At 53.8% G+C, this 22,698-nt stretch overlaps 1 protein-coding gene and 1 long non-coding RNA gene across 9 annotated transcripts in view; one reads left to right on the top strand and one right to left on the bottom strand.

The window, feature by feature from the left end:
* LOC109274335 (uncharacterized) overlaps window positions 1-14,998 on the bottom strand; it is a 20,313-nt gene extending 5,315 nt beyond the window's left edge. Inside the window, exons 1-4 of one of the 5 annotated variants that reach the window (XR_008420842.1) lie at window positions 14,568-14,998; window positions 11,051-11,127; window positions 2,729-2,909; window positions 381-437 (exon numbers count right to left, since the gene is read on the bottom strand). This is a non-coding gene — a long non-coding RNA (uncharacterized LOC109274335). Of the gene's footprint in view, window positions 1-380; window positions 438-2,728; window positions 2,910-11,050; window positions 11,128-11,966; window positions 12,066-13,683; window positions 13,776-14,567 lie in introns of those variants that run through there. The other 4 variants (XR_008420840.1, XR_008420844.1, XR_008420843.1 and 1 more) reach the window with 4 other exon arrangements.
* Window positions 13,840-22,698, top strand: part of LDLRAP1 (low density lipoprotein receptor adaptor protein 1) — a 23,118-nt gene continuing 14,259 nt past the window's right edge. The window contains exon 1 of one of the 4 annotated variants that reach the window (XM_019461848.2): window positions 13,840-14,013. In XM_019461848.2, the coding sequence (XP_019317393.1) occupies window positions 13,926-14,013 (88 nt within the window). In that variant the 5' untranslated portion in view covers window positions 13,840-13,925. Of the gene's footprint in view, window positions 14,014-19,546; window positions 19,851-20,385; window positions 21,244-22,698 lie in introns of those variants that run through there. The other 3 variants (XM_019461847.2, XM_019461850.2, XM_019461849.2) reach the window with 3 other exon arrangements.

Below are 22,698 nucleotides of genomic sequence, written 5' to 3'. Positions count from 1 at the left end.
CTGGTCTCTGTCTGGGAGCACGTCCCCCCCCTCTCTCGCTCCAGGCCCACAGAACCGGGGGCCCCCGCCACTCCCACCCCAACTACGAGAGGTAGCTCTGGCTGTCATATGTTCAGGACTCCCTGGGAACAGTGTTTGAGGAGAAGGGGACACATTCATGAAATGGGGCCGGCGGGCACAGATGCCACATTAAAGGACACAGACTCACAGAGGGTGAAAAGGGTTCCATTTCTGACGTGAAAGTCTCAGTGGATGCTGTCTGTCTTTCCGACCTTTCTGACCTTTGCTAACCTCCCTTCGAACGCAAAGACCGGCCCTCAGATTGAGAACAGTCAGGGCGCTGGAATTTAAGGACACTACTTGATTACCATTATACTCACACGACTGCTTCGCTTCTACTTGTGGCAATCACGCAAGTCCTCCGTTTACATAGTTTCCTTTGAAAATAAATTATTTAAGTAAAGACGAGGTGATTTTTCTAGAAACACTGAGTGGCCATCAGCACAGGCAGAAAGGAAAGTGGTTTGGAATGTCTAGGAGTCTGGGAAGCAGTCGGCGGAGGTTTTCCGCGTCTGGGAGGCTGGGCTGAATTAGTCCTGGCTTTCCCCTGCTGGAAGGACCCCGGCCCGGACCTGTCAAAACTGACTCTCGGTGGCCTGAGCCCTTGACTTGCAAAGCATCCAGATTCAGGCTCCCTGCCTGCAGAGCAACACCGGGGTGGGCACTAGAGGCCCTGAAGGCGGGCTCCTGGGTGGAGGCCACCCTCCCTCGGAGGCTGCCTCCTCCTGGGTGTGTGAGCTGCCTTGTCACCTGCGGCCCAGGACCCAGAACCGTCATACTCCTCTCTTCCCTACCCCCCCTTCCCCACAGCTTTTCCTACAAACCCCTCAAACCACCAATTACTTGGGCCTCCCTCTCACTCCCTACCGTTGTAGGTAAAGTTGAGGTTCCCTGGCACCCTACTTCCTGGACTGTGGTTCACCTTCCCTGTGCTTCTTCTCCCAGGTGCAGTCCCCTCCCTGTCTCCCCACTGCCCAGGGAAGCTGCCCTCGAGTCTGATGTGGTTTTCTGGCACCTTCCTTTGAAACCCTACCACCACCACTGCCACCACCCAGATCTGTGGGACCCCTGTAGAGCCGGGCCAGGACTAGGGTGAGGATAGTGAGGTGCCCAGGGTGCAAAATTTATGCAGACGTCCATTCTCAGTGGCCACCCCGACGGGGAGTGTCTCCTTAACTATGTGTCCAAGGTACCTCACTTGCCTCACCCTAGTCCCACACCTGTTGCAGAACACAGGAGAAAGAAAACCTGCTGGTGAAAGGATGTTCCGGGGATTACTGGGGTTCTGAGTAATGTTCATTAGCAGTTACCCCTTGGGGATCCTACAACAACATCTCCCAGGAGCAAGGCTGTTGCCTAAACACAGCTGCGTGGGGTGTGCACTGAACAAGGGTGTGACGCCAAGGGGTAAGTGTGGCGGAAATCCACCTGTCTCCACTCTGTGTGTCTGAGCGTGGGGCCTGCGTCACCCTGGAAAAGGGGGTACCTGGTTGTGTTTTATCCGCTGGTGACGGAGGCTTTCAGTACCTCCCACCAGAGTATGGAATGTGCTAGTGATGGCCCTGCAGACAGCATGAAGCAAAGGTGACGTGAGAGGGAAGGCACTTGCCCTGGGACACAACAGCAGGGCACCAGGACCCGAGTTTCTTGAGTCTTCACTTCATCTTCCCTTTACTTTTTACCGCTCAAGTACAATATGTTAGATGACTGAGTGCTCTGCACAGGCAGAGCTGAGTCTAAAGCAGATGTCCCTTTTATGCCCTTTCTTGCCTGCCCCTCCCCCGCCTTGCCAAGGCCGAGTTAATTCCCTCCACGTCTTTTCAAGCAGCTTGGGCTCGCCTCTAATCCCACGTCTGTCCTCCCCACTGGACTGCGGATTCCTAGAGGGCAGAGACTGTGTCCCGTGGCCTCAGTCTCAGCACACGGCCTGGTAAATTCTAAGTGCGCTGGGCGTGCATCACCCACATTTCTGGGAACCCTGGGGACCCAGGCTCGGTGCCACGAGGACAGAGCACTTAATAAGACACAGATCATTAAGCAAAAGTAATTTAAAAATAACGCCAACTGTGACTTGTGTCCCTCTAATACCCTTACAATCCTTTTCCCTCCGTGTCCCCGTCCCTTTCTCTCTCTCTTTTCCATTTCAGGCCCTCTCCACCTATTTTCTTGCTTCTGTGATACAAAACCTGGAAACTAGGTTGTCCAAGAGCCGGAGTCACATTCCAGAGGGAGGGCAGGTATAGCGGATCAGCCGGTTGTCCTCCAACCCTGTCCCCCTCTCCCTCACTGGCACGTGGCTGCTCTGCTAGACGTGATGTTTCCCGGCCTCCCTGGCAGGAGTGGCCACGGGACTAAGTCCCGGCCGTCGGAACGTGAATGCAAGCGAGGGAGGCCACTTTGAGGCCGAGGCCTTAAGTCACCCGGTGCCTTCTTTTTCCTCTCTGCTTGGCTGCAGCCAGCCGTGGCGACAACCCCCAAAGGGGGCGATGAAGCTTATGGGATGGAAGCGTCCCACCGCGGAAGGGTCTCTGAATGGCCAGGGCCTCCTGTATGAGAGACGGTGTCCTCGCACGGGGCCTGCTGTGCGAGAGGCCAGGACACTTCTATATTCCTTACGCTGTTCTGTGTTGGGGTGTCTTTGCCCCAGCGGAGAGCAGTGTAGGCTTACCCGTAAGTAAGAGAGCCAGGAAGGGGAGAGGCTGGCTGAGCAGTTACAACCAGAATCTTCTCCAGGAGAAAGGGCGAGCGGAGTCCGGGCCTCCCACACGACGGGCTCTGTCCCATCACACGCTTGGTGGAATGACGGAACAGCCAGGGGTGCTCCCAGCAGAAACAAATGATGACGGTTTCTTGTGTAACCAAAGGGGAAGGGGAAAGAATGGGGTCACCTGGCATCCGGGTTCAGTGCTGTCAGACCCTCAAAAGCAACAGAAACAACCTCCGTTCTATCTGCCACTGTTCTACAGGACTCTTACTTACCCTGCCGGCCTTCCCTGAGGGGAGGGCAACAGCAAGCCCCCTGCTTTCACAAGGGCCTCCCAGAGGAGAGTGGGAGGCTTGCCCAAGGTCACCCCGGCTGTTAGAGGCGGAAGGGCCATGGAAACCCCAAGAAGGGATTTGGAGCCAAAAAGGATTTGAACCTGGAAGCAGATGGGGAAACCAGCAAGGGAACCCTCCCCAGGTGGAAAGATTAACTCAAGAAGCTGTGGCCAAAGACAATGGATGGAAATGACCTAAGGAATTGCAGGAAGGAGAGAAGCCTGCTGTCCAGGCACCTGGCGGGGTTCCTCACAGCCTGCTGAGTGGCCACCATTCACACTGACTAGGGCTGGAGGAAGACGCCAAGGCTGAAACATTGAGGTCTGAAAAGGAAATGCAGGAACCACAAAGTTCTGTGAATTGTCTGAGCCAAAAGAGACAAAATGGCCTTGGGGAGGGTCTGGAGCCCAGACGGCCAGGGGGAAGGAAAACCTGATGGGCCTCCAATCTTCCCAGGTAACGTCCTTTCTTTTCAACATTCCCTGAACATTTATGGAGCGCCTATAGTATACCGTGCACCTCTGTACCCTAAGGATACAGCCATGAACCAAACAGGAAAAAAAACAAACAAAACATCTTTCAGGGGCCCCACCTGCTAGTGGGGGAAGCAGACAGTAAAACACAACCACAAGAAATAAGTCAATTCTGCAGTGTCAAGATGCAGTAAGAACAAAAAACAAAAATAAAAACGAAAAACGATGGGACCAGGAGTGACGGAGATGAGACAGACTGCGTAATTTGCAGAGCCCAGCGCAGAACAAAAACGTGGGGCCCTTGTTCCAAAGGCAGAGAAAAGAGCTGTTAAAGGTACACAGGAAATTTTCCCTTCTTTCTGCAGTCTCCTCTCTCCCTCTCTCTTTCTCTGTCTCTCAACTTGTCACTGTGTTTTTATTTGCTGTTTAATGTCATTCTAAGTAAAGACAAATCTTAAATTACCAGCATGGGTTTTACCACTCATCTTTATATTGTACAATGCCAGCTTTGAAATGAAAATATCAGAGCATTTAACTCGTGCGTGGAGTCACAGAAATTACACAATTTGTATTTCATGGCTTGTCCCCAAGGGTGCCCCAAGCCTGCCAGAAGAGGCCAAACAGAAAGAACTGGAGAGAGGAAGAGCTGATCTGCCCAGCTAAAGTTTAAGTGAGCTCTTCTGGGAACAGAGATACCCTTGGGGTAAAAAGTCTCCTGGGTACCCGCGGGCCCTGCCACACTATGGTGGAGGCACCCACTCTCCAGAGCCTGACCGTTGCCAAGTTCCCCTTACCAAATTGTCCCTCCCCCCAGATGCAGGACTGATGGGTAGCACCCAGGTGAGGGTGGGGCCTACGGAACTCAAGCCTGGCCTCTCCTTCCCACGGGGCCACTCTTCCAACCCTTGGCAAATGGGCAACCCCCAAAGGTCTTTAAGCTTCCATTCTGGGCTGTGCTCAGGACCTGCATCAGGGTCTTGCCCCCACTGAGATGTGGCCTTTCTGGCCAGTCACCTACTGGACGCGCCACGATGCTGCCAGTGCAGGGTGGGGATAGCCATGCCCTGTCCCAAGATGCTGTGAGGTGTGTGCACCTGACCTCCCCTCCCCTGTCCCGGGTCTGTGATCGGGGTGCTGCCAGCCACCAAAGACAGCCATAGTCTTCGAGCAGGGCCAGAGAGGGGAGGCGGAACGGGGCCGGAGGTGCTAATGGGCAGGGGGCCAGGTGGCACATGTGAGCTGAGGCCAAGTTCCTGGCGCGTATCCCCTTGTCCCATCAGACTTCACTTACAAAACACAAATTCAAAGATAAAATTATTAAGAATTTCGAGACAGTGATAGTGGAGCATAAAATGCAAAGTGTGGGACCCATCTGAGCATAGGGTACTGAGTCGGGGCGCTGGCTGTGCTCCCAGAAGCCAGCCCTGGAGGGAGGAGAGGTTGTCACTCTGAACAAATATTCCCAGAAGGCTTTGTTAAAAAGATGATGTCTGAGCAAAGACTTGAAGAATGAGAAGGAATGAACCACTCAGATTTCAGAGGGAAGGGTGTTACAGGCAGAGGGAACAGTATGTACGAAGGCCCTGGTTTGAGAACGTGCCTAATGTATCCAGGGGGCAGCCAAGAGGCCCATGCAGCTGGAGTGGAGGGGTTAGGGGCCAGTTGTGCAAGGCCCTGGGGGACAGTTAAGGGATTGGGGCTTTTGGTCTGAGAGAAAGGGGGAGCCAAGGAAGGGTTTTTTATAGAGGAGTGACACGATCAGATTTAGGTTTCCAAGGGGCTTCTGCTGGGTTAAGCCTAGACTGGAGGAAGCAGGGAAATAAGCCAAGCAGCTACCGCAATAACCCGGGAGAGGGATGACGGTGGCTTGGACCACCAGCCTTTAAGGATGGGTGGTCAGAACCTGGGTATTTAGTAACATTCTAACATATTTATTCAGCCCCCAGTACACCACCTATGGTCAAGGCTCAGGGGGTTAATGAAGCAGGAGACACCAGGTTCCAGCTGTTGTGGAGCTTTCCAGTGAGGTAGAAACAGACGATACACCAAAACAGAAGGGCCTCTCTGACATGTCATTTCAGCTGAAATCTGAGCGACATAAGGAGCCACCGTGAGATCGGGGAAAATCATTCCAAGTAGAGGACACAGCATGTGCTTTAGTCAGCTCAGGCTGCCATAACAGAATATTGCAGACTGGGTGGCTTAAACGGAAATTTATTATTATTTTTCCCCAGGTTTGAAGGCTGGGAAGTCCAAGATCAAGGTGCCCGCCAATTCAGTTCCTGGTGAGTGCTCTCTTCCTGACTTGTAGACGCCCAACCTTTTTTGCTATGTCTTTGCATAGCCTTTCCACAGCACCTACAAGTGATCTCTCTCTTTCTTTCCTCTTCCTATTTTTAAAAAATGTTTATTTTTTTGAGAGAGAGAGCTAGAGCAGGGGATAGGCAGAGATGGAGGGGACGGAGAATCCAAAGTGGGTTCCACACTGGCAGCAGAGAGCCCGACGTGGGGCTTGAACCCACGAACCTGTGAGATCACGACCTGAGCCGAAAACAAGAGTCAGACACTCAACTGACTGAGCCACCCAGATGCCCCTCTTTCCTCTTCTTATAAGGCCACCAATCCTATCAGATTAGCTCCCCACACTCTTGACTTCACTTAACCATCCTTGCCCCCTAAAAGCCCTAGGTCCACATACAACCACATTGGGGGGCTTCAATAGGCTCAACTTATGAGTTGAGGTTGGGGAGAGACAGTTCAGTCCAAAGAACCCTGAGTCGGCAAATGAGCTTGGCCAATCCGAGGCAAGGCAAAGAGAAGGCCAGTGGGCACGGGGGGAGAATGTTTCAGACACAGGTGGGCAAGGCGGGCAGCAGGCAGCTCACACAGCCTTACAAACTAGGCCAGGAAATCTGGATTCTACTCTAAGGGCTGACCATTTCTGAGCACTCCCTATGTGCCAGGCACATGCTAACGACCCTACGGGCATCATCTCATTTAACTGTCACAGTCATCCTAAGAGGTAGATGTTCTCTCTGCCAATTTCACAGTAAGGAGACCGAAGCCCGAGCAGCAGTGTTCGCAGAAAGGAGGCGCCCTGTGCTTGCCTGTCGTGGTGCTCAGCCCTGCCAGGGGAGGAGTACAGAGCAGCCCTTAGCTGAGCCCCTGGAATGGGCCCTCCAGACTGGGTGGCCTCAGAAGCAGACGTTGGATTCCATCCAACGGAGGCATATTGAGCATCTGATCCTGGTGAGGGGTTCCTCCGTGTGAATCAGCCACAGTCCGGGCGAGTTAGGACAGGGCTTCTCAAAGTGAGGTTCTAAGTCTTCTATATCCAAATGTCCTGGGGCACAGATTCCTGCCCCACCAGCAGCTAGTAGCTTGGAAAGCTCAGAGGGTGTTGCCAGGAGTTTGCATCTTAAACAGATGTCCCCATGGGAACCTCTGCTGCAGGGGGAGGGGCAGGCAGCTGGGCAAGCAGCTGGCGAAGGGGGCACAGGAGACAGGCATCAGCTGCACCTGCAGAGGGGCCCGAAGCCTTCTGCTGGTGAATGACTTCTTGAAGTAATGTTGCAGCCAGGCGTTGAAGGAGGTGGAAAGTGGGGAGGGAGGGAGAGGGCATTCCAAATGGAGGCACCTGTACAGGCAAAGACTTGGGGGCTGGGCACAACCAGAGGAAAAGGGGAGAGGGGGAGGGTAAGAGGAGGTTGTGCACCAGCTTTCTTCGCTCCCCACTGGGACCAAAGGACAAAGTGACCAAGGTTAGCTTCGTCAGCCTGCAACAGCTGTGGGGACAGCTTTATTGCAGAGGCCCCTGCTGGCTGCACAGGCAGAGCCCCCTTTGCCCAGGCCCCCGGAGAGTTCTTCCTGCTGAGGGAGGAGGTGGATGGGCGGATTTCACAGAGAACAAAGGGGCTGGAGGCTTGGGGGAGGGGATGAGCGAGGACCTCCGTGTGGAGCATGGTGACCCATGGCCCTTCCCTGGGTGGCCCTCAATGGGTTGGCTGGGCAGAGGGGACAGGAGGCAGCCTGCTACGGGCCCCAGAGCAGTCACACCCAGAGGGGTGCTGGAGCTAGGTGCTGGAGCTGGCGGGCTCACAAGAGCAGACTGTAAAAATATTCAGGAACTTTGTAAGCCGGTTGTTAAATTTTGGTAACTTGAAATTGGCCTTGATGGGTGTTTACACAGCATGGAAATTGGCAAAAAATCAAGGATTTTTTTTTTTTTTTAATTCTTCCACGGAGCTGATTAATCAGCACTTCACTGACAAGGGAGCCACAGCCACTAGCATCATGGGGCGGACGGTAGCCGGAGACCCTTATCCAAAACACACCCTCCTGTGCAGGGCACAAGAAACAGCCAGGTACATCAGACACACTCAAGTGTCCCTGCTCTCAAGGAGCAACCGGTCTGTAGGGAGGCAGCAACAACAACAAAAAAACCACAACCTGGGATGTTCTCAACCAGGGAAATAATGCTAACAACAGCTGCTATATCTTGATTCCCTCCCATGGGTCATGCTGCTGGGAACCTCTCCCCCATCACCTCCGCTCCTCACAGCCGATCCCACTACACAGATGGGAAAAACGAAGCTCGACAAAGTCACCTGCCCGGGATCACACGGCTGGCAAAGTCACGTCCAAAAGACACACCGTTCTCCCTCGAGCTTGTGTGAAGTTCCTTAACCGCTGCAGCGCCCTGCCTCCACACACCATGCTGCATGCCTGGGGCAGGTGCAGGGCTGGCAGTGGGAAAGGCTTCCCAAGAGTGGTGACATTCAGTCTGGGTTTTAAAGGATGAATAAGAATTTGCCGGTTTTAGGGCACCAAGAAAGGCATTCCAGATGGGTGGAGAAGCCCAGGAGAAGGCATGGAGGAGTAAGAGGGCATGGGAAGTTTGGGGGAAGAGAGAACACGGTTGGATTACAAGGTTATATCATGGGGAAGCAGGCAAGATGGGAAGGTAGGTGGGACTTTAGTGAGAGGGGCCTTGAATGCCAGGCTAAGAGATGTGGTCTTTTATCCTAAAGGCCTGGGGGTCACGGAAGTGGAAGGTCCTGGGACCCATATCCAAGAACGATGTAAGTATTTCGGCGAGATTGCTACTATATCCGTTTTTACAAGTTGCCCTGGAGCAAATGCTTCTCAAACCATCTGTGGAGAAGGACCATTTTTTAAAAAATTTCTAATCTGTCCCAGACCAATACTTTTGTAAAATACAAGGAAAAAATGAATTACTAGAAAAATAAAATGAAAAAAAAAAAACCAGCCATTTGTTTTTATGATGAGATTCAAGACCTACGATTACTCTATCGGATTGCGCTACAAGTTTTCAACCCTTAGTTTCTGCGTTCACTTTGATAGAAAAGAGCTGGTCCAGGCAGTCTCTGTTATAGGCACACATCTAGGACAAATAAGGGTTCTCCTCGTGAGAGTCAAGCGCTGCCAAACAAATGCTATTTTGGAGATGAGGAATCTGTCGTCCAGAGAAGGTAAAGTGGCCTGCCCAAGATCACATAGCTGGTGAGAGGCAGGGCTAGGATTTAAACCCAGGGCTGTCTGCCTTATTGAGGCTGTCTGCCTCAATCCACCTGCCAGGTGCAGCCCAGACCCTCTCAGCAGAGCCCTCCGGCCTGGCCCTGTAGCCTTGTCCCTGCTCTTAACACAAGGTCAAGAGCCCTGCAGTGGGGGGAAATGGCACCATTGTAAGAAGGGAACTTCCTTGCCCAGGGTCCCACGCCCGAGGTTGGCGGAAGCAGCCAGGCTCCAGGGCTCCTGACACAAGTCTGTCCTCAGTGTCGCCACTCCGCCTGCTTCTGTGCCTGTGCGCTGACCTCTAGGCCAGACAGTGCCAAGGAGGGCAAGGGAGGGAGGGGCACGAGGAGGCAGGGGACGCACCAATTGCTGGCAATTACACAGCGCTTTGTCATTCTTAATTAGCTCGGCGGCTCCATAGGCAAAGACCTCCCCGTGGAAGCAGAAGACAGCGGCTGGTGCTACCCAGCGGGGGCAGACTGGGTGGGTAGGGGTCCCCCAGGAGCACTTTCCCCAACGCGTTTAGGTGCTGCTGCTTCTTCAACTGCAGAGGGCCACCCACTTGCTGGGCACATGCTGAGCACCAGAAGACAGAACTTAAGTCGAGGCCTTAGATGCGTACTGGCCACCGCCTCGGTGCCAGGCACTGGGCTGCTGCTCCAGGGAACCCTGGGGTGAATGATGATTTCTAGCCCCCAGGCTTGAGACATACCCCGCTGCTGGGGGAAGCAAACAGGTTCAGCCATAAAACATGAATGACGACCGGAGTTACCATTTACTAAGCACCTGCCACATGGCAGGCACTAGGCCAAGCGTTTCCCACATATTATCCAATAGAAGCCTTACAAAGCCCTCTAAAGTGGGTATTATTCCTGCTGTACGGATGAGGAAACTGAAGCCCGTTAGCTAGGATTGCATATATATAGATATAGATATAGATATAGATGGAGAAGTTGGTTTTAAAGTTTTTGTTTGTTTGATAGAGAGAGTGAGTGGGGGAGGGCCAGAAAGTAAGAGGGAGAGAGAGAATCTCCAAGCAAGCTTCTCAATCTTATCGTGGAGCCTGACTCGGGGCTCAAACTCACGAACCGTGAGATCATGACCTGAGCTGAAACCAAGAGTCGGGTGCTCAACTGACTGAGCCACCCAGGCGCCCCTGGAGGATTTGGTTCAGAGCCCAAGTATGTAGAACTCCAAGGTCAAACAGTTGACTAGGGGAGAGAGGGAGAGTGAGAGCTTGGGCGCGCGAGAAGAGGAAGCTTGTGAGGGAAGACAAGTGTGTGGGTAGCTACGACTGGGTATTGGGGAGGAGGCCAACTAGACTTTCAGGGCAAAGGTGGGTAGGCTGGGAGAGTTGAGGAGGCAATCTGGCTGGATGTTTCTGGAAGAGGAAGCATCACGAGAAGGGTCTGAGGAGGGAAGGGTTCAGAACAAATTGGTTAGAGTTGCTGGATCAGTGGGACACAGGAGGCAGGTCAGGTGAAAAGTCAGAACCAAGTCTCAGGAGGAATGTGTGGGCTCCTGACTCATCAGTAACCCAAGCTCCCTCCGATTCCCGGGGAGAGGGCTGTCTCAGACCTGGGCCTGAGGTGGAGGGGGAAGTCCTACCTCTCCAGTCGGGAGAGGGGGTGGGGGCTCTGGGGTGAGGCTGGACGACCCGCAGCTCGGACCGGGCCAGGTCCCAAACCCAGGAGGGCTCCCTTCCCTGGGGGCCAGTCAAGAACCATGATAAGAACAGTCATTCCACCTTTACTATCCAGCCAGTCAGGAGAGTGACTCCGATTTTATTAAAATATACAATATATATAGCACCCATTATAGGCCAGGCATAATTCTAAATACGTTCCAAACTTTAACTCTTTTAATCCCTACACTAATCCATGAGGTATAATCCCCACTTTACAGATGAGGAAACTGAAGTCCGTGGAATTTAAGTGACTTACTTAAGGTCACGAAGTAAAGAGGCAGGGGAGACAGGATCCCGGGCTCCAGTATCCATGTGTTTAACTACTGTGCTCTGCTGGTGGGGGAAAAGAAAATACACTCTGCTGTAAAGACTCCCATTTTACAGATGGAAAAACTAAGGCCAAGCCAGGTAAAGGGACTGGCTCAGGCAAGGAGGGAGGACAGATCACTGGAGGAAATCGGGGCTCCTGACGTAGGCTAGGCTTCTGTCTTGGTCCCAGTGCAAGTCCGAGTGATAGCTGGAGAGAAGCTGAGAGCCCTCCCAGGGAGGGAGCCCTCCCTGGCACCCACTATCTCATCTGGGGTCCCAAAAGGGCCCAGGGCGGAGAAAACAGTAAGATTACAATCCTGGCACCCTTTTCCTAAAGACAAAAGCCAGTTATAACCACAGGTAGCTTCTCCCTCCCTTTTATTTATTTTCTTTCTCTCTTTTTTTTTAAAGTTTATTTATTTATTTTGAGAGACAGAGAGTGACCAGGGAGGGGCAGAGGGAGATGGAGAGAAAATCCCAAGCAGGTGCTACACCGTCAGTGAGGAGACCTACTCAGGGCTTGAACCCAGGAATCGGGAGATTGTGACCTGAGCTGAAATCAAGAGTCAGATGCTTAACCGACTGAGCCACCCAGGAGCTTCTATTTTTCTTTCTGATTGCTAAAGGCTATACGACCACTGCAAAAAATTTTTACAAAGTTAGATCACATGAGCAAAAAGAAAAGAATAAAAAAATCGCCTTAAAACCCCTCCTTGAATACCGGTATATTTTCAAGACTTCTCTGCTCCCTCTCGGTTTTTATAAGCATCCAAGCTGTGAAGCAAGAGACTTGGCTTCCGATGCTGGCTTGCTGTGTGTCCTTGGGCAAGTCCCTGCCCTTCCCTAGGCCTCAGGCTCCTTACCTGCGAAATGAGGGTTTGGACACGGTGACCTCAGAGGAGGCCCCTTGCTGCTCTGACCTTCTGTTTCTGCTTCTGTTCCTGGATTGGCAGAAGGGGCACGAGCCGGCTGCCCCTCTGCAGGGGATTCATGGCTGACAGCTCCCAGCAAGCCACCTCCGGGACGATGCGATGGCCCTGGAAACAGCCTTCGCTGCAGTCTCAGCGTTCCCAGGCCCGCCTGCTCGCTAGGCCCATATGGTGCCCCCTGCCAGCTGGACACCACCAGCTGCCCTTCACCTGCCAGCCCTGGGTGACTGCTTTTCCTTCAGGCTCCAGAATGCTCTCTCTGCTGCCCCGGAACCTAGCTGGCTCAGGGTAAGAGAGCTGGGGGCCTCTGCCCTGAGGACCTATCTACCCATCGCCACAGCCCTTTGGGGAGAAGACAGCCTCATACGGTAAAAAAGATAGAGGGAGGCAGGGAAGAAGACAGGAAGGAACACTGACTGTAATCCAACTCCATTTGGACCCCTTGCTAGGCATTCAGGAATGAATCCGAAAAACGCACTGCCCTTGAAGGATCCAGAGTCTAGTGGAGGCAACAAGAGTAGAAACAGGCAGCAGAAACACTTGCAATGCTGAGAGCTCAGGCCTGTGAGATCCCAAAGGGAGAAGCCTACTAGATAGCACTCAGGGAAGGCTTTCTGGAGGAGGCAACTTCATAGGTCAGTTCTCAAGAAAAGGTGTCTGCCTTTCCAACTCAAGTTTTTAATTCTTACCGGCAGCCCTGTGGAATAGGTGTTGTTGTCCCTTTTACAGATGATGCTCGGAAAGGTGAGCTCACAACCACCAAATGAAGAAAAGCCAGGTTCAAATCCCCATGAGCCTGGGACAGAATGAGACAGAATGGCTGAAAAAGCACTTGGTTTATACTCTGAAAGAGGAATGTCAGTGGGGCCTCACTACCCAGCTGGGGATAGCACAGCCCCATTTCCCCCTCAACACAGGAACAGGACTCCTGTCTTCTGTGCGAGGAGCAGTCCTAGAGGCTGAAGTTCACCTTGCTGAAGCATCCCCATCTAGAAGGAGCAAGGCTGTGGCATGAAGACAAGTGCTCTCTTTTGACTCCCTTCTGCAAAGCGTAACGGGAAGGCATAGGATCCTAGAGAGAATCCTAAATCCTGGCCTTAGAACATCTGTGCTTGAGGAATTCTAGAATCCACACTCCCCTCAAAATGCCTCCCAGTAACCATGGCAGGGTCTGGGTCAAGGTCATGCGGCACCTGGCCCTTCCAGGTTGGAAGGATGGCTAGAAATAGGATCCCATTTCCTTTGACAGATAAAGATGAAGACATAGTGGGGGGGGGAAGAAATTGCCTAAGGTAACACAGCAAGTCAGTGTCAGAGCATAACACCCAGGTCGTATCACTACCTGGGGGGTGGGGTGGGACAGCCCAGATGCCCAGGTGGTGCCAGAGAGCATCCTGGGTGCTGTTGGAGGAGTAAAATCCCCAACTGGTCTTACTAAGGCAAACTTTTATAGCCCTGCGCAGTACTCAGCAAAGTTCTAATACCCCAACTCTCCTAAGCCTCGGACAAGACTCTTCTTTCCCACCCTAAGTCTACCCATCTGTAAAATGGCCCCCAACTACCTTTCAGCTGGGCTGCTTAGAAATCCTAGGAATAAGGGGATTGGAAGAGGGAAGAAAAGAGGGGGCGTCTTGGGCTTTAGGCTCCCTACCTCAATGGCGCCCTTCACCGGGACAGCCTCGGGGAGGAGAGAGCAGGAGCCGGGCCAGGCGTGGCGAGGCAGGGCCGTCGGGGGCGGGCCCAGGGGCGGGGCCTACCCGACCATCGCCCCGCCCCGTCGGACGCCTGCGCGGCCCTCGCGCCGCGGGGGGAGGAGCGCGAAGCCCGCGCGCCGCGCGGCCCCGGCGGAAAGTTTTCCCTGACGGAGTTTTGGCGGCGGCGGCCGGAGCGGCCATGGACGCGCTCAAGTCCGCGGGGCGGGCGCTGATCCGGAGCCCCAGCCTCGCCAAGCAGAGCTGGGGGGGCGGCGGCCGGCATCGGAGTGAGTGTGTGCGCGTCCGCCGGGCCGGGCGGGGGCCGGGGTTGGGGGGGGGGGGGGTGCTCGGGCCGCGCGGACCGGCCTCCCGCGGGTGCCGGGGACAGAGGCGCTGCCCGCCCGGTGCCCTGCGGCCCTGCCGGGTCCTGCGGGGTGGGGGGGGGGTCGCCCGGGGTCAAGTTGTGCTCCCACTCCTGTGCCCGCTCTGTGCGGCTGGGGAGGAGGGGCAGAAGCCGGGGGAGAGCGCGGAGCTCGGGATCCCCAGGTGCAAGCGGCAGTCGGAGGGGCCGCAGGTGAGGCGAAGAGACCTGCGCGACCTCCGGCACCTGACCCCCTCGCCGCCCGGGGCAGCTGAGGGGAGACCGGAGCTCAGCGTCGGTGCCTGGGGCAGGAGGAGTGGGCACCGGGGCTTAGGGGAGATGCCCGCACCCTGCGCCCCAGCCGCTGGGTGCGCGGCCGGCGGGCGGCCACGTGCCCCCTCCCCGCAGTCCAGCCCTTGAGGTTGTCTTTAGACGCCCAGAAACCGACTCAGGTGTGAGCGGGGGTTCGCAGGTACCTACTTGAGGTTGGGGGCGAGGCTCAGCCTGGGATCTCACGACGTAGCACACACCGAGCCGTCCAGACCCTTGCGTCCCCTCCTCTTCCCACGTCCTGGCTGATTTTGAAACCTGTTTTCTCTCACACTTTCCCTCTCGGGCCTCCGAAGTCCCGCGGCGCCCAGGCGAATGGCAGGCTCGCCGCCACCCTCTCTCGGGGGCGTCTGGGAGGCCGGGAGGCCGTCCCCCACTCCTCTCCTCGTCTCGAATTACTCTCGGGGAACCCGTCACCTGGCACCTTCCCCTGAGGCCTGAGAAACCCAGCCCGAGTCCTTCTTTTCTGTCCAGGAGAAAGAGCGTGGGTTGCCTGGGGTCACACAGGCCTTCCCGGTAGATATGGAGCCAAAGCAGGACTTCCGTACCCTCCCGCCTTCCTGTCAAACACCTGGGCTTCTCCCTGCACCTAGAAACCACTGACAGTACAGTTGCACCCCACCCCGCTTCCTTTTCTTTCCAGGGCTCCGCCAGGGGAGCCCGAGTTCCCTCGAACCACGAGTGCCAGCGTGTCTGGGCCTAGAGAACCCGCCCTGCCCCTCCCTCTTGCCCCCACTCTGCGGTTCCAGTTGTGGCCACCCCCTAAACGGAGACTGGCGTTCAGAACATGGGCTGGTGACCACTGGTGGGGGTAGGGTCAGAGACCCATTAGGGCTGGTCCGGGCCAGGCCAGGGATGCACCCTCTCCCACCCTTATTTGCCTCCCAAACAGCCCCTTTAAATATTTATGGGATTTGACTAGGACTTCTGAGAATAATGGTTTGTTTCAGCGGGGGAACCCTACAGTTTTTTTCCTGGGATGGGAGAGGGACGGGGTGCTGGGTAAGGGAAGAACACTTAGAGGCCTCTTTGATTCTGGGGAAAGGGGAGAGGTAGCCACCTTGGATGGTGGAAGAGAGTTTTTCCTGCTGCTCTGATCTTGGACAAGTCATTTTCCTTTCTGACTCTGTTTCTTCGCCTGCAAAATGGGGATGAAAATTCTAACCTGACAGGGGTGTTGAGAAAGTCACTGATAATGCTTCCTCCTGGCACCTAATTGGTGGTTTCCTTCTGTCCCACACTTGCCTTTCTTGTCATGTGGACCCTCAACAGGACTGTTGCTCTGGTGGAATAAGTTTTGGGGGCTCAGAGCCCATCTACACCTGCAGAGGAAAGGAGAGGAGAACTCCTGTCCCCTGCAGACCCCCAGAGTGCTGTTCTGAGCCTTCTGGACCCAGAATGATCTGGGTGGGATCTTCCCCTGTCCCCCGTTATTAAGTGTCAGTTTCCTTATCTGTAAATTGTCCATAACAGTAGTACCCAGCTGGGGTGTGTGTGTGTGTGTGTGTGTGTGTGTGTGTGTGTCTTAAATGAAATAGTGCTTGCCTGGAATGGCAAAAGAATTCAATAAAATAACAACAACTGCTTTTGTCACTTTATGTTTTACACAGTGTTTTTGCTTCTGTTATTTCATTCGCTCATGTCAGGTGATAGAGCAGGGATTCTTATCAGACATCCCCCATCACCCCTGTCAGAGATAAAAAAAAAAAAAAAAAAAAAACAAACCTGAGCCTCAGGCTCCAACACAGCTTCCTAGAGGCAGCCCTCCAAATTTCCCAGCCCAGGGGTCTTATCACTGTGCCTCCTGGGGCAGGTGCCACCCCAGGTTGTGCTGACAGTCTCTGAGAACAGTGGTGGCCACAGGGTAGAGAGGGAGGCCGTGGGGTGTGTCTGGGGTGGAGGTGCTGGGGTAGCCTGGCCTGGGGTGGTGTTCCAGACAGGCCCTGGGCCCATCCCTCAAGGCCAGAGCCCTGTGGTTGACTTTTGGGGCCAAACTGAAGCCAGTGGGGTTAAGGATAGACTTGACACCTGCTATCAGCTGTGACTTGCTCCTGCCCTTCAAGATCCTCAGCTGGGATTAGCATGATCATTGTTTTATTTGTGGAGAAACTAAAGCCCAAAGAAGGGAGGCAGTTTGCTTGAGGTCCCAGCAAGCTAAAACCCCAGGCTTTTTTTTTTTTTTTGCTGTGAACCTCATGGCCCTCTGTCTCCCAACTAGTCCTGAGTTTGAAGGAGAACTCTCCTTCTCCCACACATGGCCTTTTTCCCATCTCTTCGGGAGCGTTGAATATTTGATCTCAGTCCCTGGCCAGGGATTTTCCTTTCTTCCAGCTGCCTGGAAAGGTGGCTTATCCTGGCCACACAATACCCTTTTTTCCAAGAGAGATCCTCTGACCCTCAGACTTGCTTCTTCACGGGTTGTGCCAGGCTGTCAGAGAACTCCAAACACGGCACAGTTTCCAGTAAAGCTAGTTTATGGTAGTATGTGGGGGACAGAAGATCTGTTTGTACTTACTTGTAATATTTACAATAAAAGATATTATAAATAACCCCCCTAGTCATATTACTTATTGGTCACAGACTATGTGTCGTGCACTGATAGGTACTGGGGAGTCTGGTGAATAAGCCAGTCTGTCGGCCCATCGTGCTTCCATCTGATGGAGGAGGCAGACAGAATGACCAGGGTGCAAACGGAAGGTATGGTCATAAGTAGTGGTGGCACTATGAAGAAAGATCGAGGAACTGCGGAAATGGGTTCAGCTTCCGTAGACTGGTATGACCACTCCGCTTCTTCTAGAAAGCAGATGCCGAGAGAAGGATCTGAGTGCGAGCCATCTATCTGGGAAGAGATCTCAAGAAATACCTTTAGGAGAAGTGAGAAGAGAGTCCAAAAAGTGGATAAGTCACCAGCGTGAGTGACTGGAGTGCCATCCTGTGGAGAGCTTTGGGAGGCAGTGGAGAATGTGCTCTTCGGGAACTCCATCCGAGGGGCAGTTCCCGGCAGGGGTGGGCACAGGGTGCTGGGGCTGGAAGCCCTTCATGCCCCAGTCTGCGTGGGCATTGGCACCTCCAGGAGCCAGAGAGAGCCGTAGGCAGAGAGGTGGCACGTCAGGTGACATGTGTGGAAACGGCACCCAGGGAGGGGGTAGAGGGGGGGCCCTGACGGTGTTAGTGCAGACAGGGGTGGCCTCTCCAAGACGGTGACTTGGAGCACACATGAGAATACAGGAGGGAGGAATCTGGGAATAGCATTCCAGCCAGAGGGAACAGCAGGGACAGGGGACATTTAACTGGAGGCTGGGGCCCTGCTTCTCACAGGTCTGGTGGCCGAGGGAGGGACGTGTGCCTTGCAGGAGTCAGGTCACCCCTGCCCACTGAAGGGCACTCTGTCCAGGCAGCCGTGCAGGACACGATGCCCGCCCCTCTGACCTCTGCGTGGCCCGGGGAGGGAGGGGCTTGGTGGGCTGCAGGAGTGGGTGCACAGCACTGTGGGAGGCCAAGACCAGCTCTGTCAATTATGAGTCATGGCCAGACTCCTCTGAGCTGCTTTACCTGTGAAGTGGGAGTCCTGCATATCCTTGCCTCTCCTGACAAAATACTGCAGGTGGCTACGTGCACATCCAAGCTCTTTGCACTTGACCCGTGGTGATGACAGTAGCTCACACTTCAGTGGCCCTTGGTGTGTACCAAGCACGATTCTAAGCCCACCTGGCATGTGAACTCATTTCATCCTCACAGCAACCCCACAGGGTGGACATGGTTCTTGTCCCAGTTTTTAAGTGAGGAAACTGAGGACCAGGGAGGCGGCGTGACTGAAGCCCACAGCCCATCTCCAGACCGCATGGTTTTAACCTTGACAGCATGCTTTTCTCTTACAGACTAAGGAGGTGCCTAGGAAGTGAGAGCTTGTGCCATTATCATTTAATAATTTTCTTTGGATAATCTTAACAACTTCTGAAATTTGCCTGGCACTTTTCACATGCTGAACCCGTTTCTGAATGATGCTCTTGAGGGACTGAACCCATTTGTCAGACAAGAAGGCTATGGCCTAGAGAAGCAACCGCATTCCAGGTCATGGCAGAACTTGAGTCCCCTTCTGAGATGTCACTCTGTGGCTTCTGAGGCCATCTCCCCACCAGGCTGGAGGAGGCTGGAGGCCAAGGCCCTTCGAGATTTCCCCATGGCCCCTGGGTTTGGCTGTAACTCTGATGTTCCAGACACCAGCCAGGCTGGGTCTCCTGGGCAGCAAAAGGGGCACAGGGTCCCCTCGCCCAGCTCTGAATCCTGGGCAGGGGACCTTAATGAGGAAAGAGCACACGTTTGCAGCCGCAAGTAAAACTGGGCATATGGTCCATCCCCAGCCAACTCTGACAGCAGGGTCATCTGTAAAATTGCTAAGTTAAAATAGCACAGTCATTACCCACCACAGGGCCAAAAATAACCAGGACCGGAACAGGGCTGTGGACTCAGGCCTGTATTTGCCCAGGGGCCTCTGGGAGTTCTTCCTGAAGTCCCAGGCTCTTCCTAGGGAGGAGCATGTGGCCTCTAGTCTCTGGATGGTGAGCAGGCATGAATTGTGTTTGTTTTATCCAGTGCTCTTACGTGTTGGTTTCTTCAGGGAGGGTGTGGGAGACCTTATATTGAAAAGATGAATCAGGGGCGCCTGGGTGGCTCAGTCGGTTAAGCGTCCGACTTCAGCTCAGGTCACGATCTCGCAGTCCATGAGTTCGAGCCCCGCGTCGGGCTCTGGGCTGATGGCTCAGAGCCTGGAGCCTGCTTCCGATTCTGTGTCTCCCTCTCTCTCTGCCCCTCCCCCGTTCATGCTCTGTCTCTCTCTGTCTCAAAAATAAATGAAACGTTAAAAAAAAATAAAAAAAAAAAAAGAAAAGAAAAGATGAGTCATACCTAGAAGTACAGGAGCCTAGGGGGCGCCTGGGTGGCTCAGTGGGTTGAACGTCAGACTTCAGCTCAGGTCATGATCTCATGGTTCATGAGTTCGAGCCCCGCATCGGGCTCTGTGCTGACAGCTCAGAGCCTGGAGCCTGCTTCTGATTCTGTGTCTCCCTGTCTCACTGCCCCTTCCCCGCTTGTGTTCTGTCTCTCTCTCTCTCTCAAAAATAAACATTCAAAAAAAAGACGTAGTACAGGAGCCGAAGCAGGGTTCCCTCCTTAGAGGGGAAGGAGGATCTTGCTGGGCCTGGGAGGGCAGCATAATGGGAACGGGGACAAGGACGAAGGAGAGCAAGCAACATTAGCCAGGAGTTCACCGTTTCCAGCTGCTGAGGGAGACAATGACTGGAAGTCTTTCAAGAAGGCAGATGGAAGACAGCTGCTGGCTATGGGTGATGTGGCTGTAGGAGGAGGACAAGGAAGTCCACGCTCGAGAGAGGCACAGGCAACCCACTGACAGGAGGGATGAGGCCCCATCAGGAGGTATGACCATGGGCAGGCCCTCTGCTAAGCGCATTACATTTAATAATTTAATTATTATTTCACCAGAGGGTGGAAACAGCAGCCCTGTAAGCTGGGGACTATTGTTACCCCCATTGTATGGATGAGAGAACTGAGGCTCAGGGAAGGGAATTAATTCGTTCAAGATCACTCAATGTCAGAACTGGGATTCTAGGATTAAGGCCTTTGCCCTTAAGGAAGGCTTCCTGGATGAGGGTGGATGCAAGGGGTTTCAATCAAACGAAGGGAAAGGCATTTCTGGTAGAAGGAACTTGAGCAAAGGCGTAGGAGTGGGAAAGTAAATGTTACATCAGGAGGAAGAAGTTCTACATGGTTGGAGCTTCCGTGTGTGTGTTCTGTGTTGGGTGTGCATGTGCCTGTCTGTGCACGCAGGGATATTGTGGGAGAGGAGACTGTGGGAGAGGAGACTGTCATTCCCCAGTAGTCATTGTGAGAATTGCCTGTAGTAGATTAGGAGCTTGGGGTGGGGGTGGGGGTGCAGGGGGAGAAAGCTCTGACTTGCTGTGTGATCTTGCACAAGTCCCATCCCTCTCTGGGCCTCAGCTTCATCATCTGTCATGTGAGGAGTTCTGGCAAAGGGTCTCCATGGCTGATGAGTGGCAACCAGTCTACTGGGGCCCTCCTCATGCAGGAGGCCATAGAATAGGGGAAGGGTCAGGCCAGGGAAGGAAGAATGCAGACTATGACAAACATTTCAGAGGTCAGGGAGGACTGGGGAATATTTTGACAGCAAAAAGGTCATCTGTGACCTTGGCAAGCTTTGACCCTTTGGAATGGAAGGAGCAGAAGTGGCTTTGGAGAGGGGCCAGGAAAGGCTGAGCCTGAGGAAATGGGAGAGTAGGGACATAAGAATGGGGGGAGCGAGGATGTTTGCTGTAGAGCAGGGGTGGATAGGCAGATGAACAAGGCCACCCCTGATTGATTAGTGTTGCCTGCCTGGAGCCTTGTATTGAGAAACAGTCCAAAGCCTGTAAATCAGAGGGAATAGAGCTGCAATTGATTGGCAATGTCTGCCAAGGACACTAGTGATAGGCATGGTGACATGTAGTTTGCCGTTCTTGCTTAGATGCATGTTGGGTTGAAAGTGCTGTTCTGAGTACCCACAGAGAGGAAGCCTAAGGAATTAGGAATTGTGGGAGGAAATATCTCTGGCTCTAGGAACTTCCTCCTAACCTTTTGCTAAAATGAAGGTAGTTTGCCTCATGGGAAGTTAGTATTGGCTAATGGTCAGGAGCTTGAACTTGAGAGTCAACCATTGTGACAAATTACTCGTCCTCTGAGCCTCCCTTTCCTCTGTGAAACCGGAATGAAAGAATGCCTGCTTGCAAGGCAGCTGTGAATGTTAGAAGTAATGGTAGGAGCTGCTTTGTTATTATTGTTGCCTGTGTTACTTGATAGTTCTGTTCTGCGCTGACGATGTGGTGGTTTTCTTGGTTTCTTTAAGAACAAGCCTCGGGTCTGAGTTGCTCCGGGGCCCCTGTCACCCAACGCAGGACTGGGACACCTCAGGGACTTTCTGATTCTTTTTTGGAAGATCAAATGAAATAGGCCTCATGGTTGATACAGCAGAGGATAAGGTCACTTTGGGGGCTTCTCAGCAGGGACTGGGCCTCGTGTTGGGGTGGTGGCCCAAGTGCACAGGTTGGAGGGCAGTGGGCCAGGGCCCGGAGCTGAGGGTGGCCCTGCAGGCCTGAAAGAAGACTTGGAGTTGTCCAGGTCATTTCTTCGCTCAGCAAATACGGAATGCCAGCTGCATGCCAGGCTCTGGATGACCAGTCAGCAAGTCCCTGCTCACCTGGGTCTCAAATAGGGGGACTGGGTATACCTGTACCCTCCCTCAACACACATGGATTCTTTTTCATGAGGAAGCAGTCTCGGAAAGGGACAGTGGCCTGCTCAAATCAAACCCAGAGAGATATGGGTATACAAGGCTCCTTCTGGCTGGTGGAGAAGGAGGCAGAGCCCCTGGAGGACTAGAACTCCAGGACGGTTGTTGTAAGGAGCAGCATGGGCCCAGACAGGGTAGAGGGCCCAGTGCTTCCAGCTGGGCCCATAGCACAGGAACCCCGGAACCTGCTGTGCTTTGTAGGTGGGGCCCACTGCCCTGGCACCAGCGATGCCCAGTCCTGAGCTTTCTTCCTATGGCTCTTCCTTCAGAGCCACTGAGGGCCCCTGGAAGAGCGGGGAGGGCACAGGATTGTCCTAGCTCCTCTCCCAAAAAGTAGTCCAGAGAAGCTGGCCCTGGCCATCTCTGTGGTGGACCCTGGAAACTGATTCCTATCTGGATCCTGCCCTGTCCTAGATTGTGTGTGAGCTGAAGAGCTCACAGTTTTCTCATTTGTAAAATGGGTAAAATCATAATACCTCCTCCATTGCAGCATCAGAGATGCTGACTGACAGGATCGTGGAGTGTTCATTCGTCCTGCTGATTGGGCTTGGAAAGATTCCTAGAAACCTCCTTCCTCTTCTGTCCTCATTACTTCCCTGCTGAGTGATCTCGTGCCTCTGGGCCTGAGCTGCTAAGGAAGAACCCTGGGGATGGTTCAAACCACTCATGAAGACCACACTTGCCCTCCTGTTCCTCTGTCTGACCAGGGTCCTCTCTCACATGAGTAGGGCTATGTAGGGGCTTTTCCAGTTCTCGCTCCCAGTCTGTTCCCCTACCCAGTGAGCTGGCCTCACCCCGGCCTTTTCCAACCTTCCTGACCTCAGTTGTGGGTAGAGTTTTCAGAGGACCCCTCCCATGTGCCCTGCTCTGGACTTGAACCCGGGTTTGCTGATTCAGGCAGCCTTCATACAATGTCATTTG

This window comes from Panthera pardus, unplaced genomic scaffold, assembly GCF_024362965.1.
Source record: "Panthera pardus isolate Hobbes unplaced genomic scaffold, ASM2436296v1 HiC_scaffold_11, whole genome shotgun sequence".
NCBI lineage: Eukaryota > Metazoa > Chordata > Mammalia > Carnivora > Felidae > Panthera > Panthera pardus.
Note: the sequence above shows the minus strand (reverse complement) of the source record. Positions and strands in the feature narration are given on the sequence as shown.